At 41.2% G+C, this 17,332-nt stretch overlaps 1 protein-coding gene across 2 annotated transcripts in view; it reads left to right on the top strand.

Annotated features, from left to right (window-relative positions):
* LOC143960952 (uncharacterized) overlaps positions 1-12,689 on the top strand; it is a 96,334-nt gene extending 83,645 nt beyond the window's left edge. For both annotated transcript variants that reach the window (XM_077469996.1, XM_077469999.1), the window contains exons 10-14: positions 2,836-3,031; positions 5,794-5,875; positions 9,470-9,600; positions 9,773-9,868; positions 10,854-12,689. In XM_077469996.1, coding sequence (XP_077326122.1) covers positions 2,836-3,031; positions 5,794-5,875; positions 9,470-9,600; positions 9,773-9,868; positions 10,854-11,165 — 817 coding nt within the window. In that variant the 3' untranslated portion in view covers positions 11,166-12,689. The remainder of the gene's footprint in view (positions 1-2,835; positions 3,032-5,793; positions 5,876-9,469; positions 9,601-9,772; positions 9,869-10,853) is intronic.
* Positions 12,690-17,332: the final 4,643 nt, after the last annotated feature.

The following is a 17,332-nucleotide window of genomic DNA, read 5'->3' as shown; positions in this document are numbered from 1 at the left end:
AAAACACTGGCACATCCTACGCTTAGATGTACACTTACAGGAATTGTTGCCTGAATACCCGAAATTTGTGTACAAAAAGGCAAAGACTTTAAGGGATAAGTTAGTCAAGAACGTCCCCGACCCCCCACCCACAGGCCTGACTTTCTTCACTGGTAAAGGGTTCTTCCCATGTAAAAGGTGCTTTTCATGCTTAAAAACAAAACGCCCAGCTGAAAAGAAATTAAATTTAATTTTACGTCTACAAGCACTGGGAACACGTACGAAATAAAAGATTTCGTATGCTGTAATACCGAGGGAGCGGTGTACGTGTTGCAATGCAGTTGTGGCTTGCAATACGTAGGCCGCACCAAAAGACCTTTAAGGGTACGAATAAAAGAGCATGTTAAAAACATCATTAAAGGCTTCGACAAGCACAGCGTTTCCAGGCACTTTTGCACACACCATAACAAGGACCCTACCCAGCTTATGTTTTGGGGTATCGAACCCTACAAAAGACATTGGAGAGGGAGCCATAAGGTCAGAACACTTAGTCAGGCAGAGTCTAGATGGATTTTCACTTTAGACACTTTTGCGCCCCAGGGACTCAATATTGATTTTGACCTTAATTGTTTTATTAGTGATTTTTGACTACATTATTTATAAGCTTCTTTTGTTAGGATGTTTTTAAAATTACTATTATGTGAATTTTGGATCTCTTTTCCGGTGTCCTCTCCTAAATTGAGAGTGATTCTGACATTTTGATATATTTTATCTTATCCTATTCTATTTTTATATATATTCTATTCCCCCTTTTTTTAATCAGTCTCTGTTTTTAGTGTTACTCTTGGAGATCGATTATGACTACCGCTCATACTAAACTACAACGCTCATATCAGAGTGATTCTGATATTTTTACATATTCTATCTTATTCTATTCTATTTTTATATATATTCTATTCCCCTTTTTTTAATCAGTTTATGTTTTTAATGTTACTCTTGGAGATCGATTATGACTCCCGTTAGGACCATCTATGATGGCCGTTATCATGGAATTCTTACATCCTAGTCCAATATATTGTTGATCTCATATATACACAATTTTAGCTATAACCTTTAACTTTTCCCCATATCACTCAGTTTATACACTGCTAGTGATCTAGTAAATAGTCGTAAGTGTGTTTCAGATCACTGTCTCCCTCCTAGACATCACTGCTTTTTTAAATGGATCTGTTGATAATTTATATCGCCAATAGCTGATTCCCAATTATTGGCCATGCTATACCACACACCTTAAGATTTTATATAATTACCGATATCTCTTACACATAATAATTTTATGACTATGGTTTTACTAGTGTAGCTTTTTTGTTTTTATTTAATCACTTTCAATTTTAATATATTCGCCCAGTATTGCCCATACTTTTCCTCTTTGTTGTTTTATGCTAGATGTCATTTTAGAAACGAACGTTATTGCGCAGGTACGCTAATGAGAAGGGTTGCTCTGTTATTACCTTCGTGGCTGCGCCAATAAGAATAATGTTTCCTGGGTATTTCCCAGCGGGCTATAACAGTTAATGATAATCTACAATAAAAAATACCCCCACAAAATGATCGCAAGTGAGGCTTGCACATTTCCTGTCACTGTCACGTCCGTTGACCATTACTCTATATATATTAGCCCACGAGAAAATGGCCGTAGATGGGGCCACAATGGACTTCACAAAAATGGCTGCTAATTACTGACACTATTTATACGTTCGCCCTTACCCCAGTTGTTATTCCCTGATGAAGTCATTTGACGATACGCGTAGGAACACAATTGGCCAGTAAGGACACCGGAAGTGACGTCCGGAAGCGCGAACGTGACACGCGTTCGTTTAAGTTGTGCTTTTATTATTGTTTTAAATGTGAGTACTTTACCTTCGTTTTTATACCCAATAAATTGTGAATACGTACTTCACTATTGGAGTGTTCCCCTTGCTTTCTCTGCATGTTACAACGTGCCCACGGTGAATGAGAGTCCAGGATTACATCACCTACTGAACCTACATTGGACAACAAGCGTCACTTTGGAAATGCTGTTTACCTTACAGCAGTAAGGTAAGGTAATTACTGCACCTAGTGTGAGGATATTATACGGATAGGAGCACTGGTGGAATCCACCCCCTACCTTTGGAGCACGCAGGATACTGCTTTGTTGATCACCAAATGGACGCATTTTATCATTAAATGGATATGCTCTCTATATAACTATAGTTCACCCTATTTTTGTTTTTGGAACTTTTGCTCAAACACACATTTCACTGCTTATGGACTATTAGTATTTTGTTCAGACACGTGACACACTACACATGGATTATTAGTATTTTGTGTATTCTTTGATCTGTTTTGCACTTTTATAACGACACTCAGGTTCCTTTTTTTTTTTTTTTTTTTTTGTCATATATATTCGGATATATACTTATTATTATCTCACTGTCATCTATAGAGGATTTCTCATATCAAGTTTTTGGTCAAGCGCACAATGTAACCTGGTGTATTACACTTTAATATTTATGCACATTTTCTGAGTTTATTTAAACATACAGTTCCACACTTTAGTTTATTACTGTTTTGGTTGTCATTTGAGTACATGTTAATTTAATTAGATTTATGTAGTCGGAGCGCAACACCATTTCTTAACCATTATTACTTAATCTGGGGAGGGTGTATACCCCTGCCGGTGTTTTGCTGCAACCCCACTAGTTTTAGGACACATTGGTAGGCGCGAGAATACTTTTACTCTCATTTTAGGATGGCAGTGTTGTCTTATGCTCTGTTGGGTTCTATTATAAAGGCATTTTATTGTTTTCCCAGCGCTCCAGGAAAGATGGAACCAACAGATGGACAGTCACTGAGCCATACTCCAGGCACAACTTTTACATGTAAGCTGTGCAAATATGAAACCCAAGATGAGAATGCAATTCAGAAACACTTTATTTCCAAACAGCATTTGGAGGTCATTAGGCACCTCTACATCTTCCTGCCAAAACAGAGAGTGGACTTTATACAGGTAAGCAACCAGCTCTGCCCTGGGATATCACTGTCCGTCTGTTAGTGTGTTAGTGGAAGTTGTGTTTTTTTTTTTTTCAGAACATGTTTATTGAGTTTTCAGGTTTTTACAGGAACCAACCAAACTTCTTCTGCACAAGATCTATATTCACAGCATAGAAATTGACAGTACAGTCATAGGGCTAGCTTTCACGTTATTGGGAGTAACGAGAAATTATACATTATCAAAACAGCACAGATCTTTCAATAACACAAACTAAAGCCGCGTACACACGTAGCCGTTTGTCCGACGTACTTAGTCTGGCGGACTTCCCGCCAGACTGTCCGTCGAACTTTCCGAACGGGCTACTTGCCCACACGGCACTTTTTCAGCGGACTAATACGGCGTACTAAGTCCGCCGTACTATCCGCCCTACTTTTGAAATGAACGGACTCGCCCACACACGTGGAGGAAAGTCCGCTCATTTCGAGCGCGTCTCCAGGTAGGCGGGGCCCGCGAGGGATACGTCGCTGGCCCCGCCGCCTGGTATGGACTTAAAGGGGAACCCCAATGCCGAAAAAAATCGGCGTGGGGGTCCCCCCCAAGTCCACAACAGACCCTTGTCCGAGCATGCTACCCGGCCGGTCAGGAAAGCGAGCGCCCCCCCTCCTGAGCCGTACCAGGCTGCGTGCCCTCAACATGGGGGGTGCCTTGGGGAAGGGGGGCCCGCGCGGCCCCCCCCCACCCCAAAGCACCTTGTCCCCATGTTGATGAGGACAAGGGCCTCTTCCCGACAACCCTGGCCGTTGGTTGTCGGGGTCTGCGGGTGGGGGGCTTATCGGAATCCGGGAGCCCCCTTTTAATAAGGCGGCGGCGGCAACATAAGACCGGGCCACCGCGTGTAAAAGAGCTATAAGAAGGCGCGGTGGCCCGGCAGAAGAGCTACAAGAAGATAGCGGAGGAGTCCGGCGAGAAGACCCCCGAAGACTGAAGAGCCCCGGAGCTGTGCAATAAATTATTTTATCTTGTGTGTTTTTTTTTTTGTACTTTATTTTACAGGTGAATGGGTAGGGGTACATTGTACCCCATACTCATTCACATAGGGTGGGGGGCTGGGATCCGGGGGCCCCCTTATTAAAGGGGGCTCCCGGATTCCGATAAGCCCCCTGCCCTCAGACCCCGACAACCAACGGCCAGGGTTGTCGGGAAGAGGCCCTTGTCCTCATCAACATGGGGACAAGGTGCTTTGGGGTGGGGGGGGGCGCGTGGGCCCCCCTTCCCCAAGGCACCCCCCATGTTGAGGGCACGCGGCCTGGTACGGCTCAGGAGGGGGGGCGCTCGCTCGCCCCTCCTTTCCTGGCCGGCCGGGTAGCATGCTCGGACAAGGGTCTGTTGTGGACTTAAGGGGGGGGGACCCCCACGCCGATTTTTTTCGGCGTTGGGGTTCCCCTTTAAGTCCATACCAGGTGACGGTGCCAGCGGCGTCTCCTTCGCGGGCCCCGGCTACCTGCAGACCCGCTCGAAATGAGCGGTCTTTTCTTCGCGTGGGAAAAGTCCTCTCATTTCAAAAGTACGGTGGACTGGCATACACACGGCCGGAATGTCTGCCGAAATGCGAGTCCGGCGGGAAGATTGGAGTGCAACACTGCCTTCTAAGTCCGCCATACTTTTGGGTCAAAAAAGTATGCCGGAGGCTACACACGGGGGGATTGTCTGGCGGACTTGAGTTTGCCGGACTTTTCCACCCGCTTGTTTGATCGTGTGTACGCGGCACAATAAGACAGCACCCCTCTGTAACTTCTGAAATCAATAAAACATACATGTTAAGCCTTATATCTCGTGAGGTTATGTGTAGTGCCAGTGGAGCCAGGGCCAGTTCTAAAGACACTTAAGAGAAAAAGGCAGACTATAAAAGTAGGTTTAAAAGAAATGTCATCCTGTAAACAACTTATCATGATCATAGCCTAGTCAAAATAAGTGCGGTCGGGGCTAAGCCTGGGGTGGCTAGCCACAGGTCCCAAATCCTTTTCAAATTGTGTTGGGCAGATCCTATGTTGAAAGATAAATTTCCCTCTAAATAGTGGTGTTAATTTGAGTTTTCCATTCTGCCCAGGTGGGGGGCTGGGGATAGCCACTTTTGGGCAATTGGCTTGCGTGCTTGAGAAATCACCCTAACTGTAGGTTTGTAGGTAGTATCTGGGAAGATAGATGCATCTGTAGCGGTTAGCAGGCAAATACTTGGATCTTCCATTGAGGATACTTGAAACATGTTATTTATAGTTGCTAGTACTTCTTTCCAGTATCAGTGTAGTTTTGGATACCTTCAGAGCATGTGAATAAGATTAGCAGAGCCACCGCCACACTTGGGGTGGAGCGGGGTGTCTCGTTGCCAAGCATACCATTTTTCTATAGTATGCTAAGCTCTATGTAAGAGAAATAATTGTGTAAGCCTATGGGTTGAGGGCAGTGACACCCTGAAGCCAACGCTAATTCCCATTGGTCATCTGAAAAGTGACCCAAATCTTTGGACCACTGTTCTCGAGACGGTAGTTTCACTTTATCTTGAAACTTGGCATGATGGACAACATACAATTGGGAGATAAACCCCTTTTTAGAGTTGGCACTCGAAAGAATAGTGGCTATGGTTGATTATTTTTTTTTTTTTCTGATTAGCAAATATTAAGTTACTGCTTTTACACGTGTTGTATGGCTAAATGACGTTCAATATATTTTATATCTATGGTCAAAGAGTATGTTTTAAGTCTTTTTTTTCTCAATCCTAGAAATATATTATTTTTGAGAAAAACAGAGTGTCCCAAGAGAGGAAAAGGCAGAATCTACAAGCTAGGAGAGACTTCTTTGAAGGTAAAGCATTACAAAGTTAAAGTGGTTGTAAAACCCGTCTTGGTAATTTTTACCTACAGGTAAGCCTATAATAAGGCTTACCTATAGGTAAAATGAATATCTCCTAAACATGCACCGTTTACGAGATATTCACCCTGCATGCAGCCGCTGATGTCAGCACTCTGAAGGATCGGCATACCTTGCCGGAACTGAGGGCTCCCGGAGTGATGTCGTCAGGGGCTCCGGCCAATCACAGCGCTGGAGCTCAAAAACTTGGAAGAAAGACAGGGGGAACATGTCAGCCCTCTCAGCGGTGACTTTAGAGCACTGAAGGGCTTCATTCCAAGGTGAGTATTTGCATACTAGCATATTGTGCCATTTCCTTGCAAGGTTTTTTTTTTTTTTTATTTTTTTTTTTACATCCGCAGTTTACAACTGCTTAAATTACTTTTTTTTTATTTATTTTTTTTCTCTTTATTAATTATTTTAATATACTTATACAACACATACATTCAGACTATCTTTTTTGAGCTCTCGCAGGAGCTTCTACATTTCAATAAGTCTCACTCTACCCAACTAAAAATCGCATACCATGGTGTAGTTTGTACACCCCTTCACTCTCATCTGAAATCTTTTCATATTTTGCTCTCTAGACTTCCCCTACATTTATTCCTGTCCATCTTCCTTACTATGTTTTTACTGCTTCATGTTTATCCATAGGTTGTTCAGGGGCAGTTGTAGGGTCTGCTATCCAACTAGACCGAACTTTTTTTCATTTTTTATTTTTTTTTACCTCCTCTGTTACAATAGGTATCTTTGTACAAGGGTAAACTACTGTTTACAAAGTATTTCCAAAAAGCTAGTGAAAGCTGAGCCAGGTTTATTCCAGCTTAGTACAATTGCCTTTCTCGCATAGAAGAGTAGTAAGCTTATTTGTGTTCTCTTTGCCACTATAGGGGTAATATTTCCTAGCAATCCCAAAAGGCAGGTCATCATGTTCTGTTCCAGAGCGACAAAAGTAACTGTAGCAATCACGTCCGTAACCCCTGCCCAAAAAAATGGCAATAGCCAGACAAGTCCAGTATATATGGATACATTCTCCTGGAGAATGCCCACTTCTCCAGCAATTATGGGAATTTAATGGCCTCATTTTATATAATCTATATGGTGTATAATAAGCTCTGTGTATTATCTTAAATCGTATGTCTGTCTCTCAAAGGGACACGTATATCTAGAAGGGAAATCCCCATATATCCTCCCAATTCTAATCATCTAACTCCGGGATATCTCTCATCCAACATGATCGAAGCTCTCTCATACCTGATAAAGATACAACCACAAGGTGGTTATTTAAAGCTGACATGGGTTTCCCTGTAATGATGAATCAGCATCATTCAAATACAGCAGCATATCATCTGCATATAGGGCTACTCTCTCCACCAGTCCCCCGATTCGAAGTCCCCGAATATTTGGGGAACCCGAAGAGCCTCTGCCACTGGCTCAATTGCTATAGCAAAGAGAGCCGGAGAGAGTGGGCAGCCCTGCTGCGTTCCCCTATATAACTGGAAAGGAACTGACAACCTTCCTCCCAGCTTAACCATTGACATGGTATTTCGATACAAAGTTTGTAGCCAAGAAATAAATACTAATAGGAATCCCATCCTTTAGAGTATTTCCCATAGAAAAAGCCATTTGACAGTATCGAAAGCCTTTTCTATATCCAGAGAGGCCACCGTTCTGGAGCCTCCATTTGTATGTTGAGCATGTAAATTGGTGTGTAGTCTACGTAAATTAATATCTGACGTTCTTTGGGGCATAAATCGCATTTGGTCAGAGTCAATGATAGATGTTAACAGAGTTGTATTCTTAAGGTACGTAATTTTGTCAATATTTTATAATCTGTATTTAATAAGGCTGTTGGCCTATAAGAGGCGCCTAGTTTTGGATCTCTATCTTCCTTATGACTAAGAACTATATGAGCATGTCTCATTGAGTCTGGGAGAAACCCTTCTGATAACCCCCTTGTATATACTACTGCCAGTTTTGGAGTTAAAATATCTCCATACATTTTATAAAATTCAATAGGGAGTCCGTCAGAACCTGGAGTCTTTCCACTCGGAAAGGTACTTATTGCCATTTGGATCTCCTGACTAGTAATAGGACCAACTAAAGCCTCTTTCTCCCTGTCTGACAACCACCCAAGAGCTCTTCGATACAGAAGGAAGGACAGCTCCCCCTGGTGGAAGCCAGAGGTATACAGAGAACTATAATACTGCTTGAAGGTCTCCAAAATTGTATTCTGGATTGGAAACGGTTTTCCATTCAAAAGTCCTGACTTCAGGTATAAGTGTAGCTGGATGGTCAAGTTGTGCCAGCATTGCCATAAATCTTCCACTTCTGTCTCCTTGGTCGAAAACTCTAGGTCTAATCTAGTTTCGGTCATGTGTAAGTGCGCAGATCTCTTTGCGTATTCATTAATAAATCAACATTTTTTGTGTTAGAATCAGAACCATAAATTTCTTTCTGAAAATTCCAGCTGAATTTGTAATGACCCCGGGTATTGGTCTTCTGTCCCTTCTGAACCGCCACTATAGCTGCAATGTATTGCCCCTGCACAAATGCTTTAAGGGCATACCATATAATATCTGGAGAAGATGATCCCACATTATTTTTCCAATATTCAGCTATCGTTAATGCCATTTTTTTCTGCTATATCAGGATAAGAGGCCCACTGGGGTCCCAATCGCCATAATGATGCATTTTTTGAGGCAGGAGTGAATTTTTTGGGATCAACTGGGAGTGCTAATTGACACAAAAAAAGGGGGCAATGGTCCGACAAGCCACTTGGTAAATATGTGGCTTCTAAAATATCTGCCAACAAAGCTGGATTTGCAAAAACGTAATCTATTTGAGACGAAGCGGTAGAAAAACAAGAATATGCTTGTTTTATTGGATTCCTCCATCTCCAAACTTCTGCTACTTCTGCCGTCTGTGCCCAATTATATAATTCTGCCAACTGCTGCTTAAGGGGCCTCGGTTAATGATTTTTAAGTTTTCATTTTATAGAGTCCACTTCTCCTGGTTTCAAAACCGTTAACCGTTATTTTTTTATACCGTTAAGCAGTTAAAAGCTTGTTTCAGCATTTAGCAGCATTTTTTTTTTTTTTTGGTGCTCAAAAGCCTCTGATCCTGGAGGACGCACAGGCTCATTTTTTTTTTTTGTTTTGCTTTTTTATACTGCCCCTAAATGCTTATGCCTCCAAATGCCTCTGAAAGTTTTTGTGCACTGGCACATAGGTTAACATGGAGGGGTGTTTAGAGATGGTAAAAGTAGAATTGTCAGACGCCCCTAACAGCAGCTGTGAAAAACATCCTGTGCCCTTAGGGGGGAGTAGGGTCCCCCTAAGATGGGAACTGAGTTACTGGCAGGATCACCAGGAAGTTATTGTATAATCACCACATCTAAGGACTGGTAAGTTGCAATACATTTTTGTTTTTTTGGTTTAAATACACTTTAAATTTGACTTAATAGTCTCTCTTTATTTTCAATATGAGCTCTAAACATAGAAAAGGATCTTCAGATTCTAAGGATTGCATCTATTTGTTTTTTTTTAGGCATTGGGCAGGAACATTTCTTTCACCGAGTTGAACTAGCTCACTGTTTGGCATGCGATACCTTTATCCCTGATGTCCCAGAACTTCTAATCGAACATACAAAGTCCGAGAGTCATGAGCAAAAATGCAAGGTGAGAACAGTACTGTTCATTAAAAAGAATATTCTGTTCTACAATATTAATACATACATATTCTGCACATGCAGGTTATTTTAACATCACTGTTATCCCTCTTTTTTCAATTAAATTTTAAATCTTCCTGTTTTCAAGCTAACAGTTTGTGATCTTTGTATGACTTTTACAGACCTCTTTTAAGGAAATAAAAAACAATTGCCTGGAGATGGCAAAGTCAATGCTACAAGATGAACATATCTTGAGACTGCTCAAAGTGTACAATAAGGTGAGGAGGACCTCTTTTGAATGATCAATATCTGATAGAAACGTAGTACTTATGGGGCACACAATCTGACTGTTGGTTTGGCAAGACCGGCTTCTGTCAAACATGCTGGAAAACCAGCATCTGATCAGCGCTGTCAGCCAGTAGCTGCAAGCGCTGACCACTGTGTTCTAGGGGGGAAGACCCAACAGCTCAGTGGGGAGATCTCCGCATGAACATCGAATGAGTTGAACAAAAAAAAAGTTCCCATGTGTACCCAGCATCCAACTAATGCAGCCATCTCATATCTACTGTGATTGGTCACAGTGATCACATGGTACTGGAAGAGTGCCGGTACACCGACAAGTCATGTCGCAGCCCAAAACGCATTAAACCCAAAAGCAAACATTTATTACATTGCAGCTTAACAATTCTTAGATTTAGATGTGGTGGCTGCATCCTTTAATTTCGCCTGGTGGTCTTACCAGAAAGTTTGTTCTTTTTCAACAGAACAAGCTGTTCTGCAGAATGTAGTGGTTACAGGGTTGAGACAAACTATTTACCACTGATAGGTGTCTTTACAATTATTAGCTTTTATTTATGTAAACCCTTTCTCCCAAAAAGAAAAAAAAACTGCTGTAACTGCTTATAAAGTGTTAGCTGAAATTCAGCCTTAGTTTGTTAGTGTATCTAAATCTGCTAGTGCATCTAACACTCCCCTCCCTCTATATTAACAATGCCACTGTTCAAAGGTACCCCTGTGGTCCTTCATCCATAGCAGAGGCACTCTAATACAGGAGGTGTGTTACTAGCTAGGTCACCAGGTGAAAACCAAATTAAATTAAATTGGGTACTCCGCAAGAGGGATTCCCCTGTCAACACTGACTGTCCTACGGTTGCAGGAAAGAAAATCACTGCATTTCTGACATTTTTATAGCTTGAATTATACTGTCTCTTTTTAAAGCATTCCTATGTGTGTTTTTTTTTTTTTTTTCTTATTGGTCTCCAGGGAAGGAATCCCTTTGAGTACAGCGGGCAAGCCACAGAGCACCTAGCAGGCAATCATGAAGTCCTAGTTGCTGAGGAGGATGACGACTATGTGTCCCCTGTTGAAGATGTAGTTGATGCTGACATCGATAAAAATATAGACTTTATTCAGAATGAGGAAGATTCTTCCTTGAACTCTTTACCTCGCAGTCAGTCAGAATTGATGGAAAGCAACAACTCAAACAATGACAAAGTTTTAATAATTCCTGATATTGATGGAACTGATGATGATGATGATGATGATGACGATGAGGAGGCTGCTGAAGCTCTGTGATCCTGGGCTTATCCCCAAATCACATTCATCTTTGATTAATCCCTTCTTATCCTTGAATGTGAAATAGATGACTAGTAAACGTGTTTTGGTTACAAGTCACAGTGAGCATGACGTGCTCTAAATGAAAATGAAAAACGTAAAACTTGTGACAAAAAACGTGCTGGAGGAAAAGACAGTGAGGTGTTGTTGAACTGTCCTGGAACTGAGCAGGCTATATATTTTTTTTTTTCCATACAGCTCGGGTAAAACGAAAGCAACAGCAACCTGTTGAACCTGATGACCTGCTTTTCAATATTGACCACCCTTCCAACATATATTTCATAACCTTATATTTTAGTGTCTCTATACATCTTAATCCTGTCAGTTAGACACCCACTGGAGTCAATCTTTTAGAACTGTGTCATTGGGGAATTGCACAACCCTTATGATTTAATGCAAAACACCCGGCCCACGACAGCTTATATTTAGGGCACGTGTATAAACGACACTATGTGACAAAAATTGTGAACACCTAACCAATCTTACATGTACCCTATAGAGCTAAAGTATGTATATTAACATTCCTCTAAATAAGTGAGTTCTGTGGTTTCCAGTGAAGGGTACAGTTAATGCGACACCATAATGGCAAAACTGTATGTCTGCAGCTTTGTGCCAACACTTTGGGGAAGTCTCTACTCTAGCATGACACAGGTCTGTAAATATTTGATTTCAGCAGTTTGGTATGGAGCAACAATCTGACCCTAGCCCTATTGAGCACCATTGGGATCAACAGGATTGCTGATTGCAAGCCAGGTCTTTTTTTTTTTTTTTTTTTTTCTAAAATCAGTACCTGGTTGAATGGGTACAATGTCCCACGGACACATTCAAAAGTGTTGTGGCAAGCCTTCCTAGAGGAGTGGAAGGCTGTTATAGCCAACTAAAGTGGACCTGAACTCAAAAAGTTAAGATTTGTTATATTAAACTGAACCTTTACAAATGTTGATTGTACAGAAGTAGTAGTCTGAAAGATTTACCCTTTTTTGTTTTGAATTCCTCCCTATAGCTTCATAGCTGTATATCTATAGGGCTTTTTTAGGTATTAGAATTTATGATGTCACTAACATGCTGTTTGTTCACTGTTCTCATTGATGGAGGCTCTGAAAAGATAGGAAAGCCCTGCCTCTATCAGGATGGCCATCTCCACATAGACGCACGGGTTGATTTACCAAAACTGGAGAGTGCAAAATCTGGTGCAGCTGTGGACAGAAACCCATTAGTTTCTAACTTCAGCTTGTTCAATTAAGCTTCTACAAAAAGAAAAAAAACATGGAAGCCTTGTTTGTTGTGTTCACTAACTTTTGTTAAACTGTTCAACACAAGTGTTTTAACTGGCAAATAATGCGTGACCTGATGAAGGTATGACACAGTATGTTTCAATGTCAGCTTCAAATGAGCTGTTCATTTTTTATGTTTTTTTAAATCCTTTGGGAAAGGCGTAAGTAAGGCAAAGAAAATTTGTCAAATAAAATCACAATCCGAAAATAATCTGCCGCCGAGAATTATATTTTGTTCAATTAATTTAACTGTAAAAGAAGTAGTTTTTGACTGGTTATTTTTTTTCCCCTTTTTTTATTTTTTTAGTCTTTTACCTTCAGGATATACTGCCACTTAAAGGAGGATTGGACCCTTACAAACAAAAAAACAAACAGTTGGCCAGCCCAAGATAACCTCTCCTAATACCAGTATGCCTGTTTTTTGCTAGTGTCCTAGGAGGATGGATGTCTTCTCAGCTCTGCTTTGTAAAAGGATAACCTATGTTTATTAGCATCTTTTTATTTTTATTTTTTTCATTCAAGACTCTTCCCCACATTGCTGCTAGGTAGTCCTTTTCTTCTTTTTTGTCTTAAACTTCTTTTTATTAAGATATGAAAAAGGTAGGTTACAAAACAGGGCATTTTGGGCACACCCAGGCCCAGTGAAATATACAAACCGCAAAAGAAAACTTGAAAACAGTAACTAGTACGTTTCCAAGAACTACTCGCGCTCCAATACATCAAGGTAAGAGAGAAAAGTCAAGGGGTCAAATGTCAACTTCATTCAGTTCCCTGCAAGGCCAAGTAGATCATACAGCACTACGGTATTGATGCCAATTTTCAGACTCTGCAGCGTGTGTGGAGGAGTCCCTAGATTATCTGTTGGGTAGAAGCAGTTTGTGAGTTAACTAAGACCCAGTATAAGAATCATTGATGCTAGAGGTCTCACTAGCATCCCCCCCTGCTTCTGCTTTACCACAAGGAGATTTGATCTATTCCTCCTGCCTGCCTACAGTGAGTTTAGTCGCCTCCAGATATCCAACCCTCAACTGCTACCAGCTTTCTGGATTTCCTAAATACCTGAGTCCTTGCCTCGTACCCTGAGTCCTATGTTGTCTTAAAACCACACAGTTGCAGCATGTCAGATTCTAGACATGTGGTGTGAGGGGGGGGGGGGGGGCAGCCTACTGATGGTGCTGATCTCTGCAACCTTAAACCCTATTGCCCTCTGCTCCTGGGGTCTATCCAACCTTCAGGATATCACTCTATCAGGTGTGGCTGGCTCCTTTCCCAACTGAGGCTTTTCCTAGTCATTCAAGACTTTCTAGCCCAAATCACTCAGTTATTCGCCGACAGACCACACAGGCCAAATTCTGTAACTGATCTGCCTACAGCCTTGGCAACTTCTGAGCCAGCTGAGGCTCTGATTCTGAGTTATTTCATTTTTTTCCTGATGAGTTTGTCTTCGAGGAGTTGCAGTCTTTTGCTATTACTACCAAACCAAACCCCCTGTTCTAAGTCTTCCTATATAGCAACTGGACATCCTGACAAGATGTGTTCTCCCCTAAAATGCTTATTATCCTTACACCCATTTGAAGAGGACATTGTAAAGATAAAGTGGTCGGCCCCCACCGTGTATCATTGGTGTCCCACTTTAACAAAGCAATCACCATACCAATGGAGGATGCACCTGTCTTTAACCACTTCCCGACCAGCGCACGACGATGTACGTCGACAGAATGGCACGGGCAGGCATATTGGCGTACATGTACGTCCAATATTCGTTGCCGCCGTGCCATCGGGAGCGCGCCGCCGGCGGCGCGCTCCCGCGCTGGTCGGGACCCCCGTGAGTCCGGTCGCGGGACCCGCGGACTCGATCGCCGCGGGCATCCCCGCGATCGTCTCACGGAGCGGCCGAATGGAGGAAATGCTGTATAAACAACATTTTCCCATTCTGCCTAGCAACTAGTGACGCTGATCTCTGCTCCATGTGATTGGAGCAGAGATCAGTGTACACTAAATGAAAGCCCAACCCCCCCACAGTTAGTAACACACCCCTAGGGACACTTAACCCCTACACTGCCACCCACTGGTTAACCCCTTCACTGCCAGTGTCATTTACACAGGAATCACTGCATTTATATAGCAGTGATTTCTGTATAAATGACAATGGTCCCAAAAATGTCCGATGGGTCCCCGACAATGTCGCAGTCACAATAAAAATCACAGATCGCCGCCATTACTAGTAAAAAAAAAAATAATAAAAAATTATTAATAAAAATGCTATAAAACTATCCCTATTTTGTAAACGCTATAACTTTTGCGCAAACCAATCAATAATCGCTTATTGCGATTTTTTTTTTACCAAAAATATGTAGAAGAATACGTATCGTCCTAAATTGAGGGGAAAAAAATGTTTTTTTTATATATTTTTGGGGGATATTTATTATAACAAAAAGTAAAAAATAATGCGTTTTTTTCAAAATTGTCGCTCTATTTTTGTTTATAGCGCAAAAAATAAAAACCACAGGGGTGATCAAATACCACCAAAAGAAAGCTCTATTTGTGGGGAAAAAAAGGACGTCAATTTTGTTTGGGAGCCACGTCGCACGACCGCGCAATTGTCAAAGCAACGCAGTGCCGAATCGCAAAAAAGTGGTCTGGTCTTTGACCAGCAAATTGGTCCGGTCTGAAAGTGGTTAAGCACTCAACTTGTTAAACTTGCCCTCTCTAGAGCTCTGTTTTCTCCAACAGCCCGTGCTCTTTACCCCATCTTGGCTGTGATCTATGCCAAACCCTGGCTGCACTTGGTTCTAGATTCTTAAGATCAATTTTTTCACTTGGCTTAAGTCTTGGGGCTTCTACCCTAGGAATTTCTCTTTGGGGGGTGAATCCTGTCCTTCCTACAGCTAGCTCTCAGCAGTGTTATTAAAAAAATGTTTCTGCTCTTTCTATCATGTTTCAGAGCTTGTTGGCCTCTCACTCCTTAGTTTATTTGAACCCATTTGAGACCTTCCTCTCTCTACTCTCACCCTCTTTGTTGTTCTGCGAGGCGAGTGTCTAAACTGGCAGCTTATCCTGTAAGGAACCTATTCTGGTTTTGCAAAGGAACAAGATGCCGTTGAGGGTGGCTTAGAACTTCCTATCTGTCTCAATTCGTTTCTGCCTTTCAGTTCAATCAGGATTTCATTTTTCTGTCCAATTCACCCAAAATAAAATGTTCCTCCATTGGATGTGGTTACAGCTGTGGGAGTATCTTAAAGCTACTGTTTTTTGGTTTCTCATCCCTGACCTCGTAAGGGTGCACTGGTTTCTTGATCCATCATCTCTAGGTGGCTTAGATATAGAATCAGGTTGCAACACAGATTTGCAAGGCTGCCATCTGGTCTTTTTATTCACACGTTCTCCAAATTCAAGGTAGATGTTACAAGCTCATCTGATGCCAACTTCAGGGACTAAAGTGGTAGTAAACTTCAGACATGAAATATGAATAAACCTATCCCTCTATAGTGTGTACTTTTCTCAAGAACACAAAGTGTCATTTCTATCTGCTGCTTCATTCCTCTATCATCATGAGTCACTTCTAAAGTTTTCCTGACACCAAGAAAAAAAAAAGGTGAAGGGGGTGTGTGTCCCTTCCCTAAAACCAGCTAGCAGCTATGAAATACCTTGGACTGTCTACTTTCCAAAAAGGGGACATTTGGGGAAAATTTATACTGTCCTGGCATTTTAGGGCCTAAAAAAATTAGGCTGTCAGTCCATCAAGTGTGATCCGTTTTCAAACATACAGTTGTGTGAAAAAGTATTTGCCCCCTTTATAAATTCATTTTTTTTTCCATATTTGTCCAACTTAAATGACCCATCATCAAACAAATTTTATTATTACTCAAAGATAACCCAAGTAAATACAAAATACAGTTTTTAAATGGTTTCATTTATTAAGGCAAAAAAGCTGTCCAAACCTGTCAGGCTTCATGTGAATAAGTAATTGCCCCCTAAACCTAATAACTGGTTGTGCCACCCTTGGCGGTAACAACTGCAATCAAGCGTTTGCGATAACTGGCACTGAGTCTTTCACATTGCTGTGGAGCAATTTTGGCCCGCTCTTCTTTTCAGAATTGTTTTAATTCATCCACACTGGAGGGTTTTCCAGCATGAACAGCTTATGTGAGGTCATGTATATGTAAGCTCCTGTGCCATTTATGGAACGGAGAAAAAAAATAATATAATGTCTATACGGATGCTGCACACACCTTATGAGCCAAACACTCTCATTAAAGTAAATAATAATAGTAAAAAGTGGTGTTGCGCTCCCACACGTGAATATATATATATATATATATATATATATATATATATATATATATATATATATATATATATATATATATATATATATATATAAAGAAAAAAAAATCATTATTAATAGACCAATCTAAAGTATAAAAGCAAACGTGTCACTTGTGCAGTTGTCTATTAGTGTCCTAAAACCAATAAAGTGCTCATGTGCATAAAATATCACTACATATAAAAAGTACATAAATAAGTGAATAAATAAATACAATAATACAGCGGAGAGAAAAAAACAGATCAACAATAAATAAAAAAGCCAAGTGATGGTGTCACTCAAAGTGAGATAAAAATATATAAAGTCCAAAGTGAAAGTGTCACTTTAAAGTGAAAATTTATAACACAATGCTGAATCTGTGGCAAAACAATCTCCACAACAAAGGTGATATCCGGGTGTTCACTGAGCATACTGGGTAATTACCTTACAGCTGTAAGGTATACAGCATATATAGCCTTTAAGGGAAAACCAGGGAAGGAGCTTCAATCTCTTGTAGCCTAACCGCCTCCCAATATGGGGTTAATCCA

This window comes from Lithobates pipiens, unplaced genomic scaffold (assembly GCF_037356315.1).
Source record: "Lithobates pipiens isolate NorthernLeopardFrog02 unplaced genomic scaffold, aLitPip1_a1.2 Scaffold_8, whole genome shotgun sequence".
NCBI lineage: Eukaryota > Metazoa > Chordata > Amphibia > Anura > Ranidae > Lithobates > Lithobates pipiens.
This window is presented reverse-complemented; position numbering and strand designations above follow the sequence as displayed.